We start from the raw sequence: 24,671 nt of genomic DNA, 5'->3' as shown, positions 1-24,671 counted from the left end.
CCAACTGTAATATTTTACAGATGTTACTGTGACACCTTGGAAAGACGACCCCGATGCAAATATAGGCCGTGTCCGGGAGGTTAAATATACAATACCAATCAATGCTCCTTTTGGACCAAAGTCTTCAAACACTGTGGAAAAACATATGTGTTATAAAAGTAGTCAGCCTGGTGTAATGTACTTAATTGATGCGGAGTGTACACCATTAGGAATTCCATATGCAGACGCCTTTTATGTTATAAATAGATACTGTTTGACTCGTGTTAGTAAAGAGAAGTGTAGACTTCGAGTGACAAGTGAAGTCAAATTCAGGAAATCGGTGTGGGGAGTCGTGAAAAGTGAGTATGTTTTCATTTTAATTTGTAATTTTTACTTCCCTCTTTATTCTTTAACCTTTAGCCTGCTGGGGGCAAGTGATTCTGCCTTTGCAACCAGTGCAGACAAAGATGAGCCTGCACATTCATCAGGCTGATCATGGTCTGGATTGTTCGCAATTCAGCCAGTATCTTTTTGGCAGAATCACTTGTCGCCAGCAGGCTAAGGGTTTTAGTTGAAACTGTTTATGCAGTGATGTGTTCTTTTACTGGAGCTCATTATTTACCATAAATACCACGTTTTTATCCATTATATAGTTATATGTGCGAAGGGAAAACTAAGTGAAATTTTAAGGATGTAGTGGTCTGTATATTAACATTATTTGTCATATGATTGAGATATCAGCAGAATTTTTTGTCTTTCTTCAAATAAGATTGTTTATTCGCTTGTTAACACTTATCTTTAATCATGTTAATGGTTGGAAAATAGGATAGTCTAGACTGAAGGATATATACCTGGTGTAAAATTTGTGCCTGTGCAATATTTTCCTAAGTGCAATTATATATCCGGATTTGAATCACATATTGTTAAGGATTTGGGGTGCAATGATATTTACTCCTAATGTTTCATTTTCAGAGATTTTTAACCTTTACCTTGCTAAATTTCTAAAATGGACTGGTCCATCATTCAATTTGGATAATACCATTTATTATTCGAAGGGATGTTCACCGAAAATTTACTGACAGAATAGCGAACAGTGCAGACGATGATCAGCCTGCACGGATGTGAAGGCTGATCTTGGTCTGCATTGGTCGCAAAGGCATAATCTCTTGCTGCCAGCAGGCTTAAGGGTTAAGATATTTTACTGTTACTTGAGATTACTGTTACGGATTTTTGAGTTGAAATGAACATTGTATTGATACAAGGGAATTGTGCAAGAAATCTGTCATGCTATAATTTTATCAGTTCAGATGCTACAAACCAACCTTTAATTTTGATATAATTTTAATCCACAGTTCTTTTTTGATCTAACATAAAATAAGCATTTTGATGAGTTATATACACAGAAAACTCAGACAGTTATAGGTGTCTGCAGTATGTTGCCCACCATTGCAGTTGTCATGCAATCAAGGTACTCTTCACATGAAAAACAGATGGGAAGTTACTCAGAATTGTTGTTTGTTTGGAATTTTTGCGATTTTAAACTTTCTACGGTATATTTTTATGAACTTTGCTGAAATACTAATATTTATAATTAAGTTGTATTCATAAATATAGACATGCAGAGATGTGCTATGAATCCGTGTTATGTTTATGTTATCAGTTTCTCAGGAGTGTTAGAGCAAAGATACTGCAGTTTGAAACTGGTTAGGTACACAAAATGGGTCAAGCATTAACTTAATGGACCCAACCATTGGCAAATAAAAATAGCATCAGTTATGTTATGGTTGCCAGAACTAATTTACTCCCATCATTTGACTTTGAAATTTATTTGTGATGGTTTGATTTAATAACTTTATGAATTTATCATTATATGGTTATAAAAGCAACGTGACCAAAATTCATCTGACTGGCCAGAAAAAAAGTTGGATCGCAGCGATTTTCACTGGTAGGTCGTGTTACTGTGAGCAAACAAATATTTTTTTTTAATGATAGCCTATAATGTTTCTTGCATATGAAGTAACTGTTAGATTTTGCAAATGTTATCAGAATTTTTTTATTTGATATTTTGTCTAGATTTTATAAATCCCTTTTTCATGAAACCTCAAAAATACAATGGGTCTATCAAATTAAAATTAATTGAATGTGCCTGTTAATGTAGTTCCAGGTTGTAATCAAGACAAGAGAAGATATACTGTAAAAGCAGAAATTTTCGCGAGGATTAAATTTTCGCTATATTCGCTAGGCCCTACATCTCGTGAAAATTAATCCTCGCATAAATATTCACATTTAGTGAAATGCTAATTCAAGTAGGATACCATTTTTACAATTTCACGAATATTAACCTCATGAACATACTGTAAAATTATTTAATTTCGTGGGCATGAAGCTTCGTGGTTTTGGTCAAAACGGCAGTTTCGTGGGGATATAAATTCGTGGATTTCAACTTTTGAACATAAAATGAATGGGAATTTTACTTGTTCGTTGGGATTAAATTTCGTGGATTGACTCAACCACGAAATCCATGAAAATTAGTCCCCCACGAATATTAATGATTTCACAGTAGTCAAAATTCAAAAATGGCGAAATTTTCACCCAGCGAAAATATGTGCTTTTACAGTAAGTAGTTTGCTTTGAGAGCTGTGCAAAAACATACAGTATCACAGAGTCGAGTTTCCATCAACTGCATTTTATCGACTTCCACTAAATGAAAAGATGAAAAATATGACCTCATCATAAGAATTTGATATTTCATCGTCAGAAATGTTTTATATTTAGGTTCATGCTCACTGTGTTATTTAAGAAGCAGAAAGTATAATTTCAGGAAAGAAAATTGATTTATAACTCCTTAGAGAATTCGTTTTCAGTTGAAAGAAGAATATGGTGACAAACATAATGTTTCAGTTGAATGTTAACGAAACATTAAGTACTTGTTGAGGTAATTTCCCTCTTAAAATGTTGAGCAGAAAATTGCCTCCGATGCATTTTCTGTATGACACTCTTATAAGTGCTATACTCTAATGAGGTCTCTTTCAGTAATTTTTAGCTCGACTATTTGAAGAAAAGGTTGAGCTGCTGCATGGCGTCCTGATTTGATTAAGTTTTGTATGTTAGTTAGTTGGTATGTCACTATCCTTGAATGAAAATGGATTGAAAATTTTCAAATATGTTTGCTTTGATGATTTGACCTGCCATGCACAGGTTTCATTACTCTATTTTACATTTTTAGCTCACCTGAGCCAAAGGTTCATGGTGAGCTTTTGTAACATCTCTATGTCCGTCGTCAGTCATGCGACATGCGTCGTCCGTCTGTCAACATTTTCTAAAAAAATCTTTTTCTTGAAAACCACTTGGCAGAATTACACTAAACTTCACAGGAATGATCCTTATGTGGCCCCCTTTCAAAATTGTTCAAAGAATTGAGTTCCATGCAGAATTCTGGTTGCCATGGCAACCAAAAGGAAAAACTTTAAAAATCTTCTTGGCCAAAACCGCAAGGCATAGAGCCTTGATATTTGGCATGTGACATCATCTAATGGTCCTCTATGAAGATTGTTCAAATTGTGCCCCTGGGGTGAAAAGAGGCCCCGCTCCGGGGGTCACAAGTTTTACATAGACTTATACAGGAAAAAACTTTAAAAATCTTCTTGTCTAAAACCACAAGACCTAGGCCTTTGATATATGGTATGCCTTGTGGTCCTCTACCAAAATTGTTCAAATTTTAACCCTGGGGAGAAAAGAGGCCCTGCCCCGAGGGGATCTCAAGTTTTACGTAGACTTATATAGGAAAAAACTTTAAAAATCTTCTTGTCTAAAACAACAAGACCTAGGCCTTTGATATTTGGTATGTTGCATTACCTTGTGGTCCTCTACCAAAATTATTCAAATTAAGCCCCTCAGGGATGAAAAGAGGCCCAGCCTGGGGGTCACTTGTTATATGAGTTATATAGGAATAAATACTTGAAATATTATCAGATCATATTTCCTAAACTACTTAATTATAATTACCTGATGACCCCAAATGATTAGGGGTCACTTGACTGTGACCTACTGACCTAATTTTTGTTTTTTGAGATACAGCCTTGAAATTTGGATGACATGTACAGGTTTGCACACTGATCTTAAATCTGACTTTCAGTGACCATGAATGTGACCTACTGACCTACTTTCTAATATTTTAGCATCAGTTAGCCATTTTAAACATGTGGCTCTCATTACTCAGGTGAGCGATTCAGAGTCATCATGACCCTCTTGTTACAGATATGCTTCTTTTTTCGACTTAATAGTTTTTGCTTATTTTATGTAAGTAAGCTCATAGCTCAATAACCACTTGTGGGAATGAATTGAAACTTAACACATTTGAGTCATGCCATGAGAAAACCAACATAATGCATTTGCGACCAACATGGATCCAGACCAGCCTGTGCATCTGCGCAATCTGGTCAGGATCCATGCTGTTCGCTTTCAAAACCTATTGCAATTAGAGAAACCGTTAGCGAAAAGCATGGATCCTGACCAGACTACCCAGATATGCAGGCTGGTCTGGATCCATGCTGGTCTCAAATGCACTATGTTGGTTTTCTCATGGCATGACTCATTTGTCCCCTGTGCATTGCATGGGTCCCATAACTTCTTCACAAAGTTACGTTATAATTTTTTGTGTTTGTAATCTTTTTTCCTGTTATGCATCTAAGAGGGTAAAATTCTACTTGTTAATGTTTCTGTTGTCAATATACTTCAACTTTATATGCAGTGACAAGACTTTTGAGTAGTTGAGTTGAGCTCTTGTTTACAGGACAAAAATAGATTCACCAAAACTTAAAGTTGGTTTTCAGTCCTATCAGATGGGTAGTAAAATCCCAGTGGGAAAAAGAGAGATGATTAGTTGGTATTTCACAGCTCCCAAACAGGAAGTTATAGGTTCAGATTATGCTTAGGTCATGTTAGTATTCACTCCTAATAATACTAGTACTCAGCCTGGTTTTACTCTGGAAGGAAATTGCAAATGGTTCAATTCTATATAATACTTAATGCACAGGCTCCATAACCATGACTTGCATTTTTGCAATTTTTGGTTAAGTATGTAAACTGGTATCCAATAATGGGAATGGATTGAAATTTCACACACTTGTTCACTGTGATGATCTGACATACAGAACACATGTTCCATAACTCTGCTTGGCATTTTTACAAAATTATGCCCCTTCTTCAACTTTTTAGCTCAGGTGAGTTATTGTGATCGCTCGATGTCTGGCATGTCGTCTGTCTGTCGTCTGTCAACATTCAGCTTGTGTATGCAATAGAGGCTGTATTTTTCAACTGATCTTTATGAAACTTAGTCAGAATGATAACCTTGATGAAATCTAGGCCAAATTCGAAAATGGGTTATCTGGGGTCAAAACCTAGGTCACAAGGTCAAATCAAAGAAAAACCTTGTGTATGCAATAGAGGCTGTATTTTTCAATTGATTTTCATGAAATTTGGTCAGAATGATTGCCTTGATGAAGTCTAGGACGAGTTTGAGTATGGGTCATCTGGGGTCAAAAACTAGGTCACTAGGTCAAATCAAAGAAAAACCTTGTATGCGATGGAGGCTGTATTTTTCAATTGATCTTCATGAAATTTGGTCAGAATGATTGCCTTGATGAAATCTAGGTCGAGTTCGAGTATGGATCATCTGGTGTCAAAAAGTAGGTCACTAGGTCAGATTAAAGAAAAACCTTGTGTATGCGATAGATGCTGTATTTTTCAATTGATCTTCATGAATTATGGTCAGAATGATTGCCTTGATGAAATCTAGGTCGAGTTCGAGTATGGGTCATCTGGGGTAGAAAACTAGGTCACTAGGTCAAATCAAAGAAAAACCTTGTATATGCAATAGAGGCTGTATTTTTCAATTGATCTTCATGAAATTTGGTCAGAATTATTGCTTTGATGAAATCTAGGCTGAATTTGAATATAGGTCATCTGGGGTCAAAAACTAGGTCACTAGGTCAAATCAAAGAAAATAAACCATGTGTATGCGATAGAGGCTGTATTTTTCAATTGATCTTCATGAAATTTGGTCAGAATGATTGCCTTGATGAAATCTAGGTCAGGTTTGAATATGGGTCATCTGGGTTCATTAACTAGGTCATTATGTCATATCAAAGAAAATTATACTTGTTTAAACTCAAGAGACCAAGCTTTTGGTCCAATCATAATGAAAATTGGCCAGAATATTTGTTTCCATGAAATCACTTGGTCAAACATGTTTACACTGTTATGGTGTGTTTCTCAGGTGAGCAACCTAGGGCCATCTTGGCCCTCTTGTATAATATTTCAGTTGACAAGGCTCTTGAGGAGTCTAGCGTTACTATCCTCCGACAGCTCTTGTTTTTTTTCCTATCCATTTTCATTCTGTTTCTTTTTTTGATGGTTTGTATTTGCATATAATGTCTTTATATAACATAATATGTGCATTTTATATAATTATGTTTAGTACATGTATTTACTTAATATCATTTTTGATATGATAATAAACCTTTCTCATATGCCACTATGGCTTCAGATATTTCTCTGTTGTCTCGTAGAGAAAATAAAGGAATCTTAATACTTTTTCTATAAAAGTAAAAAGAAAGTTAATGCCATTGCCGAGTTTCAAACCCTCGCAGCAAAAGACCTGTGAAACATAAACAGTACTATGCTTTATATCTGAGCTAATTCGTAATTGGGACGAAAAACAACAAATTTCAGATTTTGACAAGTTACAAAAATTATGCTGAATTCCCAAAAGATGCTTAATTTCAATCTATCTGTTATGTTTGTAAACATCACAGTCTCCTTGGAGCATGGTGCTAAATGTTTGATAAAACATGATTAAATATGCAGATAAAACAGGATAAAAATGAGTAAAGACCCATTGGTTATCAGTTAATATCTATTTAGAAAGTATTTGTATGATTAAATTCCAGTGTGAAGTGATAAATTACAACAAAAAAAGTTCTTAATTAAATTTATCTGAATGCAGACATATTGATTTTTATATTTATTATTGTCTGGTAAGATTTAAATGCAAACATCTATGATTTTAAGAGGTTAGGGTTTGGTTAGCTTTATATTGGATGAAAAGATTATGAATAAATTCTGCATTAGTATTCATAGAGAAATTTGCTTTCTTAAAAGAAATTTATTAACTAGTGTGGATTATTTTTTAGTCCTTTATCCTGTTTGTAGAGTTATTTTGGATAAAAAAGTGGAATTATTAAAGGTATATTAGACACAAATTTTGTATCTGAAAATATCAAACAGTTATTACATTAAAGTTTATGAAAATATAAAATTAAAAATTTTATTGTGTATAAACCAGGGGTGGTATAGTACGTCATCAACAGGTGCGCGCAACACTTCCCGATGCGGCTTTTTTATGTCAAAACACCTCGATTCGGTGAGTAAACTTGCGATTATTTCATTGGTAACGAATAGACTTGGAAATGACATATAGTCTAAAGTACCCGCATGTGTCTCTAGTTTATCACTGACGTTTGCATATTTCAAGAAAGCCTTCCGTTTAAGAGGACATTCGAGCACAATGCACTTCATGGAAACACTTCCCCATTCACCACACCATATTATACCGCATAAAAAGAGTTTTCATGCATTTCTAATGACTAAATGCCTTCACGGGTGCTCTTTTATGGCAAACAGAGGTCAGTGATTCCTTAATTAATTATTGCATCTATAGTTTCAAAGAAAACAGTAATATAACATTTCGCCTTCCCGGTTCACCAGGTAAAACGATGCACTTCCCGACTCACCGCTCGTGTGGCATCGTGTTTGACTTAATTATATGTAGCCTTTCAATTTATTTTGACGCATAATACTTCGGTTGCCGTATCAGCAAAACTAGTATTTAGCAATGAACGTTTATGTCAGTAAAAGCAGTGTTTAATTTACCTTCAAGGGCTATATTATGACAGATTTACTCTTTCTTTTTCAGATCACAACAGAAACACCTGAGATATTCTGTTTATCAGAATTAAATTATGAAGATAAGCACTTGGAGTTCAGCAGTATGATATCCGTAGACAGATGAACGTAAACTGCATATAGTAATTCATGCATTTCTCGGGAATAAAATGACACGTCAAAAAAATCAGAATTGTAGAAAGAACAATACCCGCTTGTTGTGGATGTTTGTGAAAAAGTCAGAAATGAAGACCACAAAAGTAGTCGTTGTTCGAGGTTCACTCACTGGCAATATGTGCAGACACCGTTTAAAACAGCTCACTGTTACGTGTGACCACTACCGTACAATATTTAGCCATGGACAACTTTTGTAGACGGAATTTAATGTGATTTTGCATGACTTCAAACAATTGTGGTTTTTTATTGAAACATATTTTGTTTTGTCTGTCTGTGTTGAAGTCACAGAGTCTTGTCAGTGCCTCTCCTTTCTTCTAAATAACATTTGACAGATTTTGATGAAAGGCAACAGCAGTATTAAACTTTGTATGAAATGTAGTTGACACTAATGCTCATAACGGGTAAAACACAACAATGTAAATATTCTTGTTATCTCTATGTTTCGGTCAATAAACGTTCACAGATTATACCACATTGCCACTTTATCAATTTTTGTGTGTTTTTAATGAAATTTCTGAGTTATAATTAGTGTAACTGCGCAAAACCTCAACATTTTCCAGTTTAATAGTTTCAAGACTTATTATATTCTGATTTTTGTTGATTTTGAAGTTTAGGCAGTGCATCTCCACTTCATGTCTTTCTGTGGTGTCTGAATATTTCCAATTGTTGAGAATATGTGACATAGAGATGTACACTACTTCTTGATCGAAGAAAATTAACATACAATGTGGAAAGAATGTGTCAGATATGCGATCTTAATGAAACTTAAGGTGAATTTCATTTTTTTAAATGTTGAGTTATAAAGAATTACGTCCAGAGTTAATGAAACGTTATCATAATACTCGTATTTATAAGTGTGTATAAAATTTAGAATTGCTACAATCAAGTAATAAATCTACTTTCGTTGATTTATGTAAATATATAACATTAGCTGATAAAGGAAGATGTTGCTATGTCTTGAAAGTGTATGTGCGTATGTTTATGTCACAACGGCTTCCACTGTGTAAGGGTTTAAATAAAATATCAGTAAAATTTCTTTTTTTAAATAATCTTTTAAACAACAACATTTTCAACAACTAAACAGTTTAAGAAAAGCAAAATAATTTACATTGCAAGTAAATTGTTCTACCACTGTTCAAGCTCACTTCGAGTTTTAACATGTAATTGGGTGCATTAAGATTTTCAAGCAAAATCTGAACATTAGTCAAATGTTAAATCCTGAACCGCTTTCTAGTGTAGATTCAATCGATGTCCCATTTCTACTTTCGTGGTAATTATAATTCGGTTGCAGTCACTCTTGGTCTTTCCCCGCGCACATCTAAAACTCCTTAATAGGAACATTTCGTTGGCGCGATACAGTAATTTCTCATTTTTCCCGAGCAATTGTGATGAACTGCATTGGTGCGACTTTATACCTTTAAAAATATATTAAAAGATTGCTCCTTTAAAAAACAGCAAATGACAATAATTTAACTATATAATTTTGCTTTACTTAGCATATTATCAATGCATATTCTTATTTGCATCATCGAGACTTGCCTTGAACTCAAGTTCGGAATCAAAGCCACCATACTCGACTATTTTCGATGACACGCCATATATAGTTATGAAAAAATAATAAGAGTAACAAGTTAACTAATGGTTTCCAAAATACCTTCTATTTACTAGTATATTATTATGTGTCGAAGTGCCTATCTAACTATACCCCTTATTATGGTTTATCTACTGTAACATTATTGAAATTAAATCAGTTATTTATATCCATACCTTCAAACAGCAACTGACATAGTCGTGACAAAGTTTGGTACGGAAACCTAGTTGAGCGTTGAAATCATTGTCTGTGGTAATTCCGTTAGAGGATGTTCTCCACTTCTCAAATATTATGTCGTACAGCTTTTGGAAAATATAATACGTCAATTATGTCTTGCATGCCGATCATCAGCAATCCTTTTTAACATATATTGACAATTCCATTGAATGCAGGGCTAGAAGTTTTGTTTCCTTTTTCATCTTTCATGTACCTAAAATAACAAATATAAGGACATGATAGAACATAATTATATCATACATATGCACGTTTATAGTATACAACATATGTTCAAGATATGCCTCGTTCTTTTAATATTATCTTCAAATGCTTAAATGAAGTTTACGGACCATCTAGTGCAAGAACTCTGACAATCAGTTATTCGAATTAATAGAACTTCCAGGCAAGCGTGATCACATTTACAGGAGCACCAGCCCGATGTTAGTCATGCTGGAAATTGGTGAGCCGGGAAGGACATCAATTCAGTTGGTGAACCGGGAAGGCAAAATTTTAGTTTACTGATTTTTCGGAAAGTTTAGATTCCAGTCACTAATGAAGGTATCACTGACATCTGTTTACCATAAAATAACACCCGTCAATGCTCGGATTTATCAGAAATGCATGTAAACTCTTGTTATGCGACATAATTTGGGGTGGTGAATAGGGAAGTGTTTCCATGAAGTGCATTGTGCACGAATGTTCTCTTAAACGGAAGGCTTTCTTGAAAAATGCAAACGTAAATGATAAACTAGAGACACATGCGGGTACTTTAGACTATATGTCATTTCCAAGTCTATTCGTTACCAATGAAATAGTCGCAAGTTTACTCACCGAATCGAGATGTTTTGACACAAAAAAGCCGCATCGGGAAGTGTTGCGCACACCTGTTGATGACGTACTATACCACCCCTGTAAACAGTACTATGCATATGGTTTAAAATAGTACATGCTGTATAATGTGAGCCGTGCCATGAGAAAACCAACATAGTGGGTATGCGACCAGCATGGATCCAGACCAGCCTGCGCATCTGCGCAGTCTGGTCAGGCTCCATGCTGTTCGCTTTTAAAGCCTATTGGAATTGGAGAAACTATTAGCGAACAGCATGGAGCCTGACCAGACTGCGCGGATGCGCAGGCTGGTCTGGATCCATGCTGGTCGCATACCCACTATGTTGGTTTTCCCATGGCACGGCTCATGTATAGCTAAACACAGTATAAATTACTTTGTATACAGACTCTAAAAACTGGAAGTTTTTTTAACAGTCAGCTGTTTTTCCATAACATGACTGTAATTTTGAATATAGCTCAACACACACATAATTTTTTTTATTATATTTTTATTTAAATATTAAGTTTAGTTAAATACATTTGATGTATTTATAACTTAACTACATTTAAAGTAAATACTTAAAGATGAAATATTTTAGTGAAGTGTGGCAATTGGATATCTTTAAACTTATTATTATAGTCGTAATACAATATTGGAAAATTCCAAATTTAGTTACGTCTTACCATAGAGAATATGTCTCTCTGTCATGAAAGTTTGTATGGAATTACTGTTTGGATTTTAACTACCGGTATACTTGTTTAATACCAGGGTGTGTTTTTTTTAACTAGTATTTACAGTTTGAATGACTTTTGATAGAGTTACAAGCATTAAAGATCATGAACTTGACTTTTCAAAGGATAGGTAATGCTATTATTAGTGATGGGCAAATTGGTTAGATTTGCCAACCGATTAATCGGCATAATCGGACAAACCAACCGATTCGATTAATCAGATATAATCGGATAATCAGTTATTTTTGTTGCATATCTATAAGCTCACTTCACAGTGTATGTTTTATATCATTACTTAACAAATGAACCATACAAGCTTAGATTAAATACCCTATTTCTATTGTATTCCTTCATTAACACGAGTAAGTTAACAGCGTAAAAGTAAAATATTTGCGAAGATAGTAAACTTCAAATCAGGTACTCGTCTTAATTTCACCAGGGTGCAGACAGACGGTATTAATCCAGTGATATTGTGTTATTAAATTAAGAATTATTTGGAGCAAAAGAAGTACTAACGATTTATGAATTCTCAGTTAACGACTGGAATGTTTTCAATCCCACAAAATTGAAAATACTCTTGCTTGCGTAAGTCTTACGGCATGCTATGCATACTGCCATACAAATGTCCAGAGTTTGGGATGATGGTTTTCCCGGCTTAATTTTGTGAAAGCCATATATCTTCAATAATCTGGGTGATCATAGATGACCTCGAGTTCTTTCGAGACGTTGGAGGAAGACATTTTATGTAGAAGAGTAGTTTCCCTTGGCGTAATTGCCCCAAAGAACCGTAAGTACCAGAAAGAAAAAGGTCAGAAACAAGTAAATTATCCATTTAGAGTGCCAAGTAATTAATCGGTCAGGGAAAAGTGGTCGGCGATCGTGATCATGAATGCAACGCCGACGATTATCCGATTGTCGCCGATTGTCGGCCCATCACTAGCTCTTACACTCATTTTTAGTTTTCTGTGTCCCACCCAAACCAAAATACAAGCATGTGGCAAGCTTGTGAGAAGTTTGCCATTTCGTGTTCTACGAGCTGTTGTTTACCTTAAACTGGGACCCTGATGTAACAGGAAGTTTGTAGCACAGTTAACTTGAATGTCAAGATCAGGGCTCAGGAAATTTGCCGGTTTGTTGGTTTTGGACCGATTTTTTACTTTTCAGACCGATTCGTGAAGTGAAAAAATGAAAAAAATCGGTCCCGTTAAAATGGAGAAAAGTATCAATTTCGGTCTGAAATCTCAATACACGACCTCCTGCCAAGCAGGAAATTGTTGTTAGCACCCTTAGATAATCAATAAACGTGTCAAACGGTCTGATTGTCACCTTGATAATCGGTCCGTAATTAGCATGTGACGCAATCAGTGCTCGCGCGGCACATCCTTTAATGTTTGCAGACAGCCAACTGCAATGTATGTAAGCCAATGTATTAAACAATTTTGACTGGTTATCCACATGTTTCTGACTGGATCCAGATGCTTTTGACGGGGATCCACTTCTTTTATTTAGAATCCGACGGATGGATTATTTCAAAAGGCTACGATTAATCACGGGTAAAAAAACAATCGATCACTGCATTTAATGAGACATCACACGGGAAACCAATATAAATAGATTCTATAATTACTTGATTTGAAAAAATTACATGATTCATTTGTTGGGCCTCCAGTTGAAATAAGTATAGAAAACTGTCTTTGCAACGGCTGCTTTGCAACCCGATAGACTGTACAAAAAAAAAGAAGAAAAAAAAAATGGATTGGTCAACACAAATGATAAAGAAAACCGGAATGGCAAATCGGTCTTTTAAAAAAACATTTCAAAATGAAATTTTGTTAACATCAGAAGAGAACATATAACTTTATAAAAGTACAATGCCAGTGAAATGAAATATCCGTGGCCAACCCGCGTGACCTTTTGGTACTACACATGCGGGAAATTCGATCTCAGCGTTCACATAACGTACACGTTCGGTCCGCGACAGAGTATTCTTAAAAAACTGAGGATGTTTGGCAGAGAATATGTCACTTTGACGCATTGTATTTTATAAAATTCCGCCAAAGAATAAGGAAACATCACAAAGTATCTGCCGTGAATACGGTACAGAAGTCACGTGCGTTGGCTTTTAGACTAGTTAGGAACACGGTGTCAATGCCTCGGCAATTTTATCCCTGCAAATATTTTCTCGGAAAAACATCGAAATTTAAACAAAGTAACTATCACTGAATAACTGTCTTCATTGTATGGTAACTCGAGGTGACCTGTAAATCATTCTTAATGCATGACATGCTTGCTTATTTCTTTACTCTATCACGTTTTACAAATATGGTATATTGGTAATGCGGTGGGTGGGGAAGCGCCGATGTCATGATTTTCATTTCGGACCGATTGAGTTCTCAAAATTTCCGGAGCCCTGGTCAAGATCATCAATTTTTACATTCATGAATATAATGTCATTATTTTCAACCAAGTTAAAGACAAACATACTGTAAAACATATATATTAACAAAAAATCCACCAAAAAATAATTATTGTATGCCACCCTGCTACAGTGATTGTATGCCACCCTTCTATGTTCCAAGTCTAAGAGTATGATTGGTCATGTGACCACTTTAACAGTAACAAAATGTTGCAGACAGTGGTACCTATTTGAAATTTCTTGGTAGAACATATACTGAGTTGCTTGGTTTATGTTTTGTTAGATCAAAAGAAGAATGGATTAAAAACAGATGAAAGTAAAATATTAGTCTGTAGCGATCAAAAGAAAAATGGATTAAAAACATATAAATGTAAAATATTAGTCTGTAGCATTTGAATTGATGAAATGATAGCATGACAGATTTCTGGCACTATTCAGGGAGTGGTTGTTTCAGCTCAGACGTGTTACAGCTCTGAAGCTGAATTTTCAACCAAGGTTTTCAAGGTTGAAAACCTGGTTAATAGATTGGCGATGTTGTTGGACAGTTAGGCATAAGGATGAGTGGCATCAAGATTTTCATTTTTGTTCAATAACATAAGATTGGTTTGAGATTGAAATGAAACTTGGCTTATATGTAGCTTAACCCTTACCCTGCTAAATTTCTATAATGAACTTGTCCATCTTTCAGTTTGGACAGTACCATTAACTGTTAAAAGGGGTGCATACCAAAAAGATCCTGACTGAGTGGCGAACAGCGCAGATCATGATCAGATTGCACGAATATGCAGGCTGATTGTGATCTACACTGGTCGCAAAGGCAGAATCAGTCATGTCAAGCATGATAAGGGTTAATAGGACAAAAAAGCCTGGCAATTGTTTTTGCAGTCCCTAGGGTAAAGGCCACTGTTGGGACATGGTCACTGTTGCTACAATTAGAAATATATTTAAAAGGGGAATTTCCACTAAATCTCTTGTTTTAGCTAATTGTATATGACTGTGTCCTTTATTCTCATTTTTAGTGAGGATGTTTGTAGCTTTCTTCATTTGTTTCGTTATATTATTTCCTGTACTTGAATCAATGAAATCTCCTTAAAGGTATTTAAATAATCACGTTATTTTTTGGAGAGAAATACTGTATGTTCAAGGGTATTACATGTTTGTCTGCTATGACCAGATATTAGATGTCAGTTTAATTTCCAGTAGAATGAAGTGGTATGGGGAAATGTTTACTATCAAAAGAAGTTTCTATTAAATGCTTTGATTTATGTATTTTAAGGAAATTAATGATTTTATACCATTTTAACCATTGGCAATTTCTCATTGAAAATTGTTTTTTGTCAGAATTTTATTTTTTTTGTCAATTATATAACTGATAACTTAGCAAAGCAGGCAAGCATTTTTTTATCTGTTAAAGGTGGATAATCAAATTTTGGTCAAATAATGACTTTGTTCAAAGTATTGATATTCTGATCATTTACACATATTTTTGTACACTGAGTGCTTAATACATGGAAGATACTGTTATAATTAGATCTATAAAGGGAGGTAATAAAAACAATAGATTCAATAAAACATTCTAGTGTATTCAGCAATATTCAAACCTTTGACAAATGTTAAAGAAAGCAAATAATTCGAAATAGGTTTTAACAATGATTGATTTATTTTATGTTCATATCTGAAAATGTTGCAGCCACATTTTAAACAAAAGGCATTATGAGTCTTTAAAACTTTTGTTTTTGTGGTTTGGTTCTTAGTGTTGAAGTATTCTGATACTTATCAAATGTAAATGTAAAACTAAAAATCATTTTAAAATAAAAGGAAGTACACATCTTTTTAACTACTTTGTACTTTCTATTTAAGAAGAGGGAGTTGGGGGAGTGGGGGTGGGGAGGGGAAGGAGGAGGAGGGGAAATAATAGAATTTTATATGAAAAAGTTAAAATACACATTTTAATAGGGATCTAACATTATGTAATGGGCCCTATTAGTCATTAATTATACCTATAATTGGATATTGAGGAAGTAAAATATTTTTTAAAAATCTTGAAAGTTGAGTTGAGAACCTTTAACATAGTCTTTTAGCTTTATATTCCTCAGTAACATTTTTTGCACAAAAGGAAGATTAATATTATAACACTGTTAAACAAGTACTGTAAAGTCTTCTAATTTTGTTTGCATGAAATTTCGTGGCGTGGGCTTAATCACTATTTTAGGGGGATGGGAATTTGTGGGTTATTCAACTTCTGAGGAAAAAAACAGTCAGGAACTTTGTTTTCTAATTGGGATTTTATTTCTTGGAATGATGCTTCCGTGAAATCCACAAAAATTAGTATGCCACAAATATTAATGATTTTACGGTATAAACAAATGTATGACCAGTCTGTGTTTGTCTCTATGTAAATCCAGTCTATTTTTATAATGAGTTAAACATTAATTTATAATCATGGAATTACTGTGCGCATACATAAATCGGAGAGTGTTCTTCAAAGGATGCAAATAAACTTAGATAGCACTGAAGCTACTGTGGTCTTGCGTTAAACTATGGAAATGCTTCTGAAAGCTCGGGGATAATGGAGCATGGAAAAGACAAATGTTCAAGTGCTCTGTTGGGGAAAAGACTAATAGTATAACAAATGAATTCATTTGCACAGAGAAAATAACATTCTGTGGCTTTCTGCCTGAGTTTAGTTACAAAATTGGTTAGGATGATATTTCAGCTTATAAGGAATCTAAAACCTGCTAAATGTAATATGCAGTGGAATTAAACAATTTTAGAGAAAAGAAACGGAAATTTGTACTAGTGTTACTGTAGGAAATAGTGCTTTCTCATTAAATTCTGTCATTAAATATCGTCTCATAAGAATTTTAGGAAATTGGGAAATCAGTGGAGAAATATTGAAACTTATTAAAAGTATTGTGTTGACAGGAAATTGTGAAAGTTTTATTTGAGGCTGGAGGAAATTGCTTGACTGTAGCAAGTATATTAGAATAAGACAAAAGACTCAACAGAATGGAACTTTTAAATTAGGTGAAATTCAGATAAGTGTCTTTCTAAATGATTTACTTGCACACAGAAAAGAACAGACTAATGAGTATGTAGCTATCAAAAGCAGTTTTAAAATTATTTTATTATCAAAGTGTTACCATGGCAATGTATTTTTCTGCAGATATGATTGAGCGGAACAGTGTACAAGGCGTTCTTGATTACTTCCAGTGTCTAGGTTTGTATTTTATTATTTATTTAATTTTTTCACTAGTTAAGAGCTATCGACTGTTGAACAGACAGTGTCATTATTTCTGTATGGTCTGAATTGAAAGCATTAGTTTTATCACAATAGATCTATTAGTACTGCTGTGATCAATAATACAGAAAGTGTCTTCTGTTGTGTGTTGTAGCAGATGTGCATTGTTGATGTAAACTAGACATTCTGCTGTGAGTCATGTATACAGATGCCTTGCTGGTATGAGGCTTGTATACAGATGCTGCTGAGTGAACGTGCTGTGATGAACAGATCTGTGATTACAGTCTGCTATCAGGTTTTAACAGACATCTACTGTGAGTTGTAACAGATGCCTACTGTGAGTTGTAACAGATGCCTACTGTGAGTTGTAACAGATGCCTACTGTGAGTTGTAACAGATGCCTACTGTGAGTTGTAACAGATGCCTACTGTGAGTTGTAACAGATGCCTGCTGTGAGTTGTAACAGATGCCTGCTGTGAGTTGTAACAGATGTCTTCTGTGAGCTGAAAAGGCATCTGCTATGAGCTGTAACAGACGTCTGCTGCTGGGTGTCATTTACTGATGCTGTGATATATCTGTCGTAAAGTACCTTACATCTGCTTTCAGGGCCCCTGTGGCCAGTGGTTAAGGTCACAGACTTTGAATTGCTTGCCTTAATCACTGCCTTGGGTTTGAAACCTGACTTAGGGTGTAGACTTTTATGTGAGGAAGTCGTCAAGCTGGACCAAGGAAGGATGAATTAGTGCCCAGAGAGGCAACTGGGGTCTTCCTCCACCATTAAAAGCTAGGAATACTCCATATAACATATAATTGTGCCAATGTGATGTTCAGCCCAACAAAAAGAAATAATGTCTGATACAAAGTACCTTGCATATGTTGAGAGAAGTGAATAATGTCCGCTTTAGATGTAACTGAGGTCTGCTGTGGGAAATGAGTTATGTTTTGGTAAAAAGTGTTCCACAAAAAGGTGGTTCTGTAGAAAACAGATTTTGCCATGCTATGCTCCTTGAAAAGATGCATGTTAACCGACCTGTAGACTTCTGGAATTTTCTTCAAATAGACAAGGAATTATTTTACGAACTCCTATAGATGATGACAGAAAGATACAGTGATGGGTAAATCAATATTGCCATTGTGCAGTATTACTGTAGAGCAAAAAAACCCACAATATTAGTGGCAATTAATTCTGTCAATAAGTATTAAATTTTGCGCTTTCTGATTTTTTGTCAGTATATTATGCAAATCTTCAATTTTTCCTGTTCACATTCTGTATCATTGCCAATATCCTACATAATTGACAATACTATTCCTGATACATTTGTATAAATAACTTTGGATTCAGGTCTCTGTTATGAGTAAAGGTGGATATTCCAGCATCCGTTGTCCCATACTTAAACATCTTCTCCTCTAAAACTGCTGGTTGGAATTACATCAGATTTGGTCTATAGTTATGTGGCAAGGAACTCTCATGTTTGTTTAAGTGGTTTTGCTTGGCCCTGTTTAAACAAGACTGACAGAGCTAGAAATAGTAAAGTTTTTAATAATATACAGCTTTGTCTCATGAACCTCTTGATGGATTTTCACCACACTTGGTCTGTAGCATCCTCTCTCCAGCCTAATCAGATGGTTCCCCTTGATTGACTGCTGGATGGATATTCACCAAGCTTGGTCTATAGCATCGTTGTACTTGCTTCTCTCAAGTTTGCTCAAATGGTTCAGCTTTGCCCCTTTTAGGGACCACAAGAGCTAAACATAGAAATTTGTTTTATAAACAACTTCTGGTGAAAAGCTTGATACTATCTTCACCAAACATGGTATGAAAAATCCTTCGTGGACCTCTCAGATTTGTTGAAATGGTTCCACACGGGAGCCTCCAGAGCTAAAAAAAAAAGACCTTGAAACAACTGCTACCCAATATAGTTATCAAAAATTTGATATATTTTTTAATAACCATTGTAATAACATTCCCTCATATGGGTAAAAATGGGTAAAAAAACTCACCAATCAAAATTACCGTATTTTCCCGAATTAAGGCCCCCCTTCTAATTAACGCCCCCCACCCATTTTGAGGGGAAAAAAGTCAACAAGAACGGGAAAAAAATCACCTACCTCATTTTTATAAGTCCACGTAATAAGTAATTTACAGTACTAAAGTCCAATGTATTAAATCTTAAACACACTTTTAAACAGTCCATGTACCGTAAGTCCAAAACATTTGTACCGTAAGTCCAAAACATTTGTACTAAGTACGGTACGCCTCCAATCATCAAACAGAAAATTAAACGGTAAATACATTTTTGATTTGTTTTTACACCACTCGCGCACACGTTTCCTGCCGACTTAAAACAAACTTACGGCAATGTGTTTACCCTTTTCTTCGGCAGTTTTAAGAACTTTTAATATAAAAGCAGGCACAGCAGCATGTCAAACAATTGACATTGTGTATTGCGCTATTAGCTACCCGCATATACTGAGGAAAATGGTATCGGAGTACACAGCTTGTTTGGGTCATGACGTAATGTGTAATGTCGCGAGCGTGTCAAAAAGCCAGACATGGAATACATGAGGTGCCGTATTTAAATTCATAACAGACACACTGCATTAAATTGGATGCCAAATAATTACGTTTTGGGGGGATTAAACAACACAGAAACACTTTACAGCTAGTTTGAACGATGTTTTTAAGTTTTGTAAAAATTTCCATTTTTTATTTTTTTTACCTCAAATGAATGCCCCCTCTTTGGAAAATGTAACGCTCCCGGGGGCGTTAATACGGGAAAATACGGTACTCTTTTTTTCAGTATTTATCTCGTATGAAATTAAATTGGAACTTGAATTAATATTTCAGGTATTCATTTACGAAAAGAGTCGGAGAAACAACAGAGTATACCACGATTACCTTCTGCCTCAAAAAGAAAATTACGTAAACGTCGTACTCATGGAATTCGAAGTGCCAACTCAGTTGTTGATCATCAGTCAACAGTTAGACAACTGTCAAGATCTCATCAGAAGTCGGAGAAGCTTATTGCTCCACCTACTCCTGTTAGAAGTAAGAAAAGTTTAGGTTTTCTAAACAGTTACAGGGGTGTAAAATTATTTTTCACACCACTCGTCCTGCAGGACTAGTAGCCAGTAATATCTACTCGCCCTTAGTAAACAGCCACTCGCCCTAATAATTGACACTTTTAATACTGTCACTTTTATGAAAGGAGTATTATGTACAATAGTATTATTTCCCGAAAAATATTTATTTTGAAAAGTGTCTAAATAATCATCGTCCATCCACCCGTGTTGAAAGAGAGGAAAAAAAAACGTTAATGATTATCGGTAATTATTCAGTTGATAAACTAAGTAATTGACCTTTTTTCATAATCAATTTACACCCCCTGAAAGAGCTGAAAGAAGTGTGTCAGTATCTTGACATCTGAAGCGGAGATCAAAGCGGTATTTTTGCTCGAGATTGTCATGGCATTACGTCATGTTTTCGCGCCATGTGACACATCACTGTCTGATCGTACCGCATCGGTTCTTAAAATTGCTGAGAAATAGAAATCAATAAAAGTTTCTTCTTTAAATTATCAAAAGCGAATGTGCTATATCCCGTATAAAAGGTAAATGTCTCAAACGATAGTTACTATAGTGGATATCCTACCTATGTGACCTATTTGCCATCAAGGAATTTACATTATTGTTTGACAAAAAAAAATTCTAAATTGTTGGTCAAAAAATACATGTACAAAGATTCATTTAAAACTTATTAAAAACCGCAATGACATCACATTGCTTTATTTTAAAATCGCATTTCTATTTACGTTCACGAGGTCACGTAACCTATCCTGCCGCACTAACAGAAATCTGTTTGCCAAAAATCGTTTTACTCCATGTATTGTAATAGCTGCCGCTTTTTCATTTTTTAAGAATTTTTTATTATGTTTTTTGTACTTTCTGGTCAAAAGTCTGAATTTTATGCCCAGAGTATTCATCATTTATTTACTTTTAGAAAGAACTAAGTAACTAAGATCGCGCTGTTTGAATTTTTACAAATGATTATATGAAAATTCGACCGTTTTTATAGAATTTTGCCTACATTTCTGTCGATATCTTATTATAATCATTATAGAATTCAAATAGTATTATTTCTCAAGAGGTGTTGAAAACTTGAAGCGAAAATGTTAAAAAATGAATGCACTACGCACGGTTTTTGTGTACGTGTCGATGTAAATTAGATATGACGATAGGTCGCACGTGCTTGTGGAATGGAAAATTACCGGCATGACGTTTTGATATCTTTACGATTCGCGGGTAAATTCCAGTAAATCCAGGTAGCGACTGAACCATCTCAAAGCTTATTGACGTTTTGGAGTTGTAATTTCTGAATTTTGGTAAAGTAAGGACGTAAAAAAGCACTCGCCCGATCGGTCGAGTATACGGCGAGGTCCACTCGTCCTACTCAGACTTTCACTCGCCAATGCGAGCGGGCGAGTGGAATTTTACACCCCTGAGTTAGCCCCCACTTATTGCTGTTAGAATTAAGAAATTAAACTTTTAGTTTCTAAAACAGTAGTAAGCACTCAAACCTCACCACTCCAGCCCACCTCCCACCTTTTTATGCTCCCCTTCAAAGAAGGAGGGGTATATTGTTTTGCAGATGTCAGTCAGTCGGTCTGTCTGTCTGTCAGTCGGAATGTAAACCAATCCGTTTCCAGATGATGACTCAAGAGCGCTTGGGCCTAGGATCATGAAAGTTGATAGGAAGGTTGGTCATGACCAGCAGATGATCCCTATTGATTTTGAGGTCAGTAGGTCAATGGTCAAGGTCACAGTGACCTTGAACAGTTAAAATGTGTCCAGACGGTAACTCAAGAATGCTTGGGACTAGGATCACGAAACTTAATAGGGAGGTTTATCATGACCAGCAGATGACCCCTATTGATTTTGAGTTCAGTAGGTCAAAGGTCAAGGTCATTTCGCCCAAGAACAGTAGAACTCTTGTGCATAGTGACCAAATAATTTCTGTTCCTTGTGCAGTTACTGAATGCATCAAGGGGGGCATTTCGTGTTCTACGAGCTCTTGTTGTTTATGGTTTTCATATTAATCACAATTGTAACTATTCATAATGCAGTGTGTCACACATTTGTTCATGGTACAATAGTCACAATCAGTTGATTTGCTTGGTTGTTTTAAATAAAGCCTTAGGTTCCATGTTTACAAATAACAGAGACAGATCAATGGTTTCACTCATAAATTGTACTTTAATTTCCAGTTTGAAATCCCAAAGGCTATGATGGTAATTAAACTTGTCTGGAGTGCAGTCAAGTATCCTCATTGTGTATCAGCCACTAATTGTTTAAAATGCCAATAATTATATATAAGCGACTTGTATTTATTTCTGAATGGTATAATATGTGTATTTCAGATGCCATAGCAGCCCAGAAAGAGGAGAAGTTGCTGCGAATGAATGCTGATACGCTGGTTAGAATCATCTGCTTTATGTAAGTCCACATCTAACTTCTAAACCCTGAGTGTATTTTATATAATGTATTTTTACCAGACAGCAGGGTAATGTAAAATCAGTTTTACTGTGTCAATAAATTATATGCTTCTGTAACAATTTACCCAGTCTTTCCCATCTGTTTGTGTTTGTTTATCTTAGTTTAAATTTATGAAGTTTTAATGAATATCAAAAATTTAGCATTAATGGTGTGTTTCAGCTATGTGATGAAAATGAAAAAAAAAAAGATATACAACAAGGGGTTAAAAAAAAGATGGGCACAACCATTACATGAAATTATTGACACTGGATAGAACATCTCAATAATTGTGTCTCCCACACCACTGTGGTGGTTACTCCTGTCAGTGTGTCCATGTGTCCGTCCATCTGTCACACTCTTGTCCGCACCCTAAGTCGAACAATTCACCAAACTTGAACAAAATATGTCCTCGGCAAAGTTTGATAACTAGCCAAATTGGCCAAGGCACTTCGGAATTATGGCCCTTGAATAACTGAACCAAAACTTACACCTGAAGTGTACTTTCAAAACTTACTCCTGAAGTGTACTTTTTTTTACTGAAGAGTACTTTCAAAACTTACTCCTGAAGTATACTCTTTTTTTTTTTTTTTTTTTTTTTTTACTTTTTACTATTCAGATGATTAGGCAGTTTTGGGAGACATACGCTTTTCTCAAAAGCAGCTCTAGTTAAGAAATAATAATCTTAAACAGTGATTTGTCATTGAATAATATCATTGTTTGGAGTTCAACCCGAAGAAATTATATAACAAGGGCAAAGCCCAAGTTATATAATTATACACGTCTGAGTGACAAATTATGATTTTATTCAAGAGAGAATCTATCATTTCAGTTCTAAAACAGTATCAAGGATTACTGGGTTCATATTTGATGGCATCCATCAAGAATTTGCTAGTTTTGTGTCATATTCATTTTTATTGTGCTTCTATGAAGTTTGAAGCTATGATGTAATAGCATGGACGTGCTGGCTGATCTTGGTCTGCACTGGTCGCAAAGGCAGAATCACTTGCCACCAGCAGGCTAAAGGTTGACAAATTAAACAAAATAAAATTAAATCAATACAAAGATACTAAAAAAGGAGCAAAGACATGTATTGTATTGGTGCATGCTTTGTTTTACTTTCAGCTTAATTCTCCTGGTCATGTTCAATGCCTTACTGTTCTACAAACTCTGGTCACTGGAGACTATTGCCAATGTCCTCTACCTGCCTAACTCACAAGATGCTGTCCATAGTTTTGCCAAGTAAGTATTATTTCTGAAGTTCATAGTTTCACCAGGTAAGTATTGTTTCTGAAATCATTAGTTTCATCAGGTAAGTATTGTTTCTGAAGTCCATAGTTTGGCCAGGTAAGTATTGTTTCTGAAGTCCATAATTTTGCCAGATAAGTATTGTTTTTCTGAAGTCCATAGTTTTGCCAAGTAAGTATTGTTTCTGAAGTCCATAATTTCACCAAGTAAGTATTGTTTCTGAAGTCCATAGTTTCACCAGGTTAGTATTGTTTCTGAAGTCCATAGTTTCATCAGGTATGTATTGTTTATTAAGTCCATAGTTATGTCAAGTAAATATTGTTTCTGAAGTTCATAGTTTCATCAGGTAAGTATTGTTTTTGAAGTCCATAGTTTCACCAGGTTAGTATTGTTTTTGAAGTCCATAGTTTTGTCAGGTAAGTATTTTTTCTGAAGTCCATAGTTTCGCCAAGTAAGTATTGTTTCTGGAGTCCATAGTTTTGCCAGGTAAGTATTTTTTCTGAAGTTCATAGTTTGCCAAGTAAGTATTGTTTCTGAAGTCCATAGTTTGGCCAGGTAAGTATTGTTTCTAAAGTCCATAATTTTGACAGGTAAGTATTGTTTTTCTGAAGTCCATAGTTTTGCCAAGTTAGTATTGTTTCTGAAGTCCATAGATTAGCGAAGTAAGTATTGTTTCTGAAGTCCATAGTTTCCCCAGGTTAGTATTGTTTCTGAGATCCATAGTTTCTGAAGTTCATAGTTTCACCATATAAGTATTGTTCCAAATGTTC

At 35.1% G+C, this 24,671-nt stretch overlaps 1 protein-coding gene across 1 annotated transcript in view; it reads left to right on the top strand.

Annotated features, from left to right (window-relative positions):
- The window catches only part of LOC123561008 (protein Aster-B-like), an 84,231-nt gene that overhangs the window by 49,715 nt on the left and 9,845 nt on the right, over positions 1-24,671 (top strand). Inside the window, exons 8-12 of the mRNA XM_053516681.1 lie at positions 21-338; positions 17,050-17,103; positions 19,973-20,173; positions 22,542-22,617; positions 23,779-23,895. Coding sequence (XP_053372656.1) covers positions 21-338; positions 17,050-17,103; positions 19,973-20,173; positions 22,542-22,617; positions 23,779-23,895 — 766 coding nt within the window. The remainder of the gene's footprint in view (positions 1-20; positions 339-17,049; positions 17,104-19,972; positions 20,174-22,541; positions 22,618-23,778; positions 23,896-24,671) is intronic.

This window comes from Mercenaria mercenaria, chromosome 10 (assembly GCF_021730395.1).
Source record: "Mercenaria mercenaria strain notata chromosome 10, MADL_Memer_1, whole genome shotgun sequence".
In the NCBI taxonomy this organism is placed as follows: domain Eukaryota; kingdom Metazoa; phylum Mollusca; class Bivalvia; order Venerida; family Veneridae; genus Mercenaria; species Mercenaria mercenaria.
This window is presented reverse-complemented; position numbering and strand designations above follow the sequence as displayed.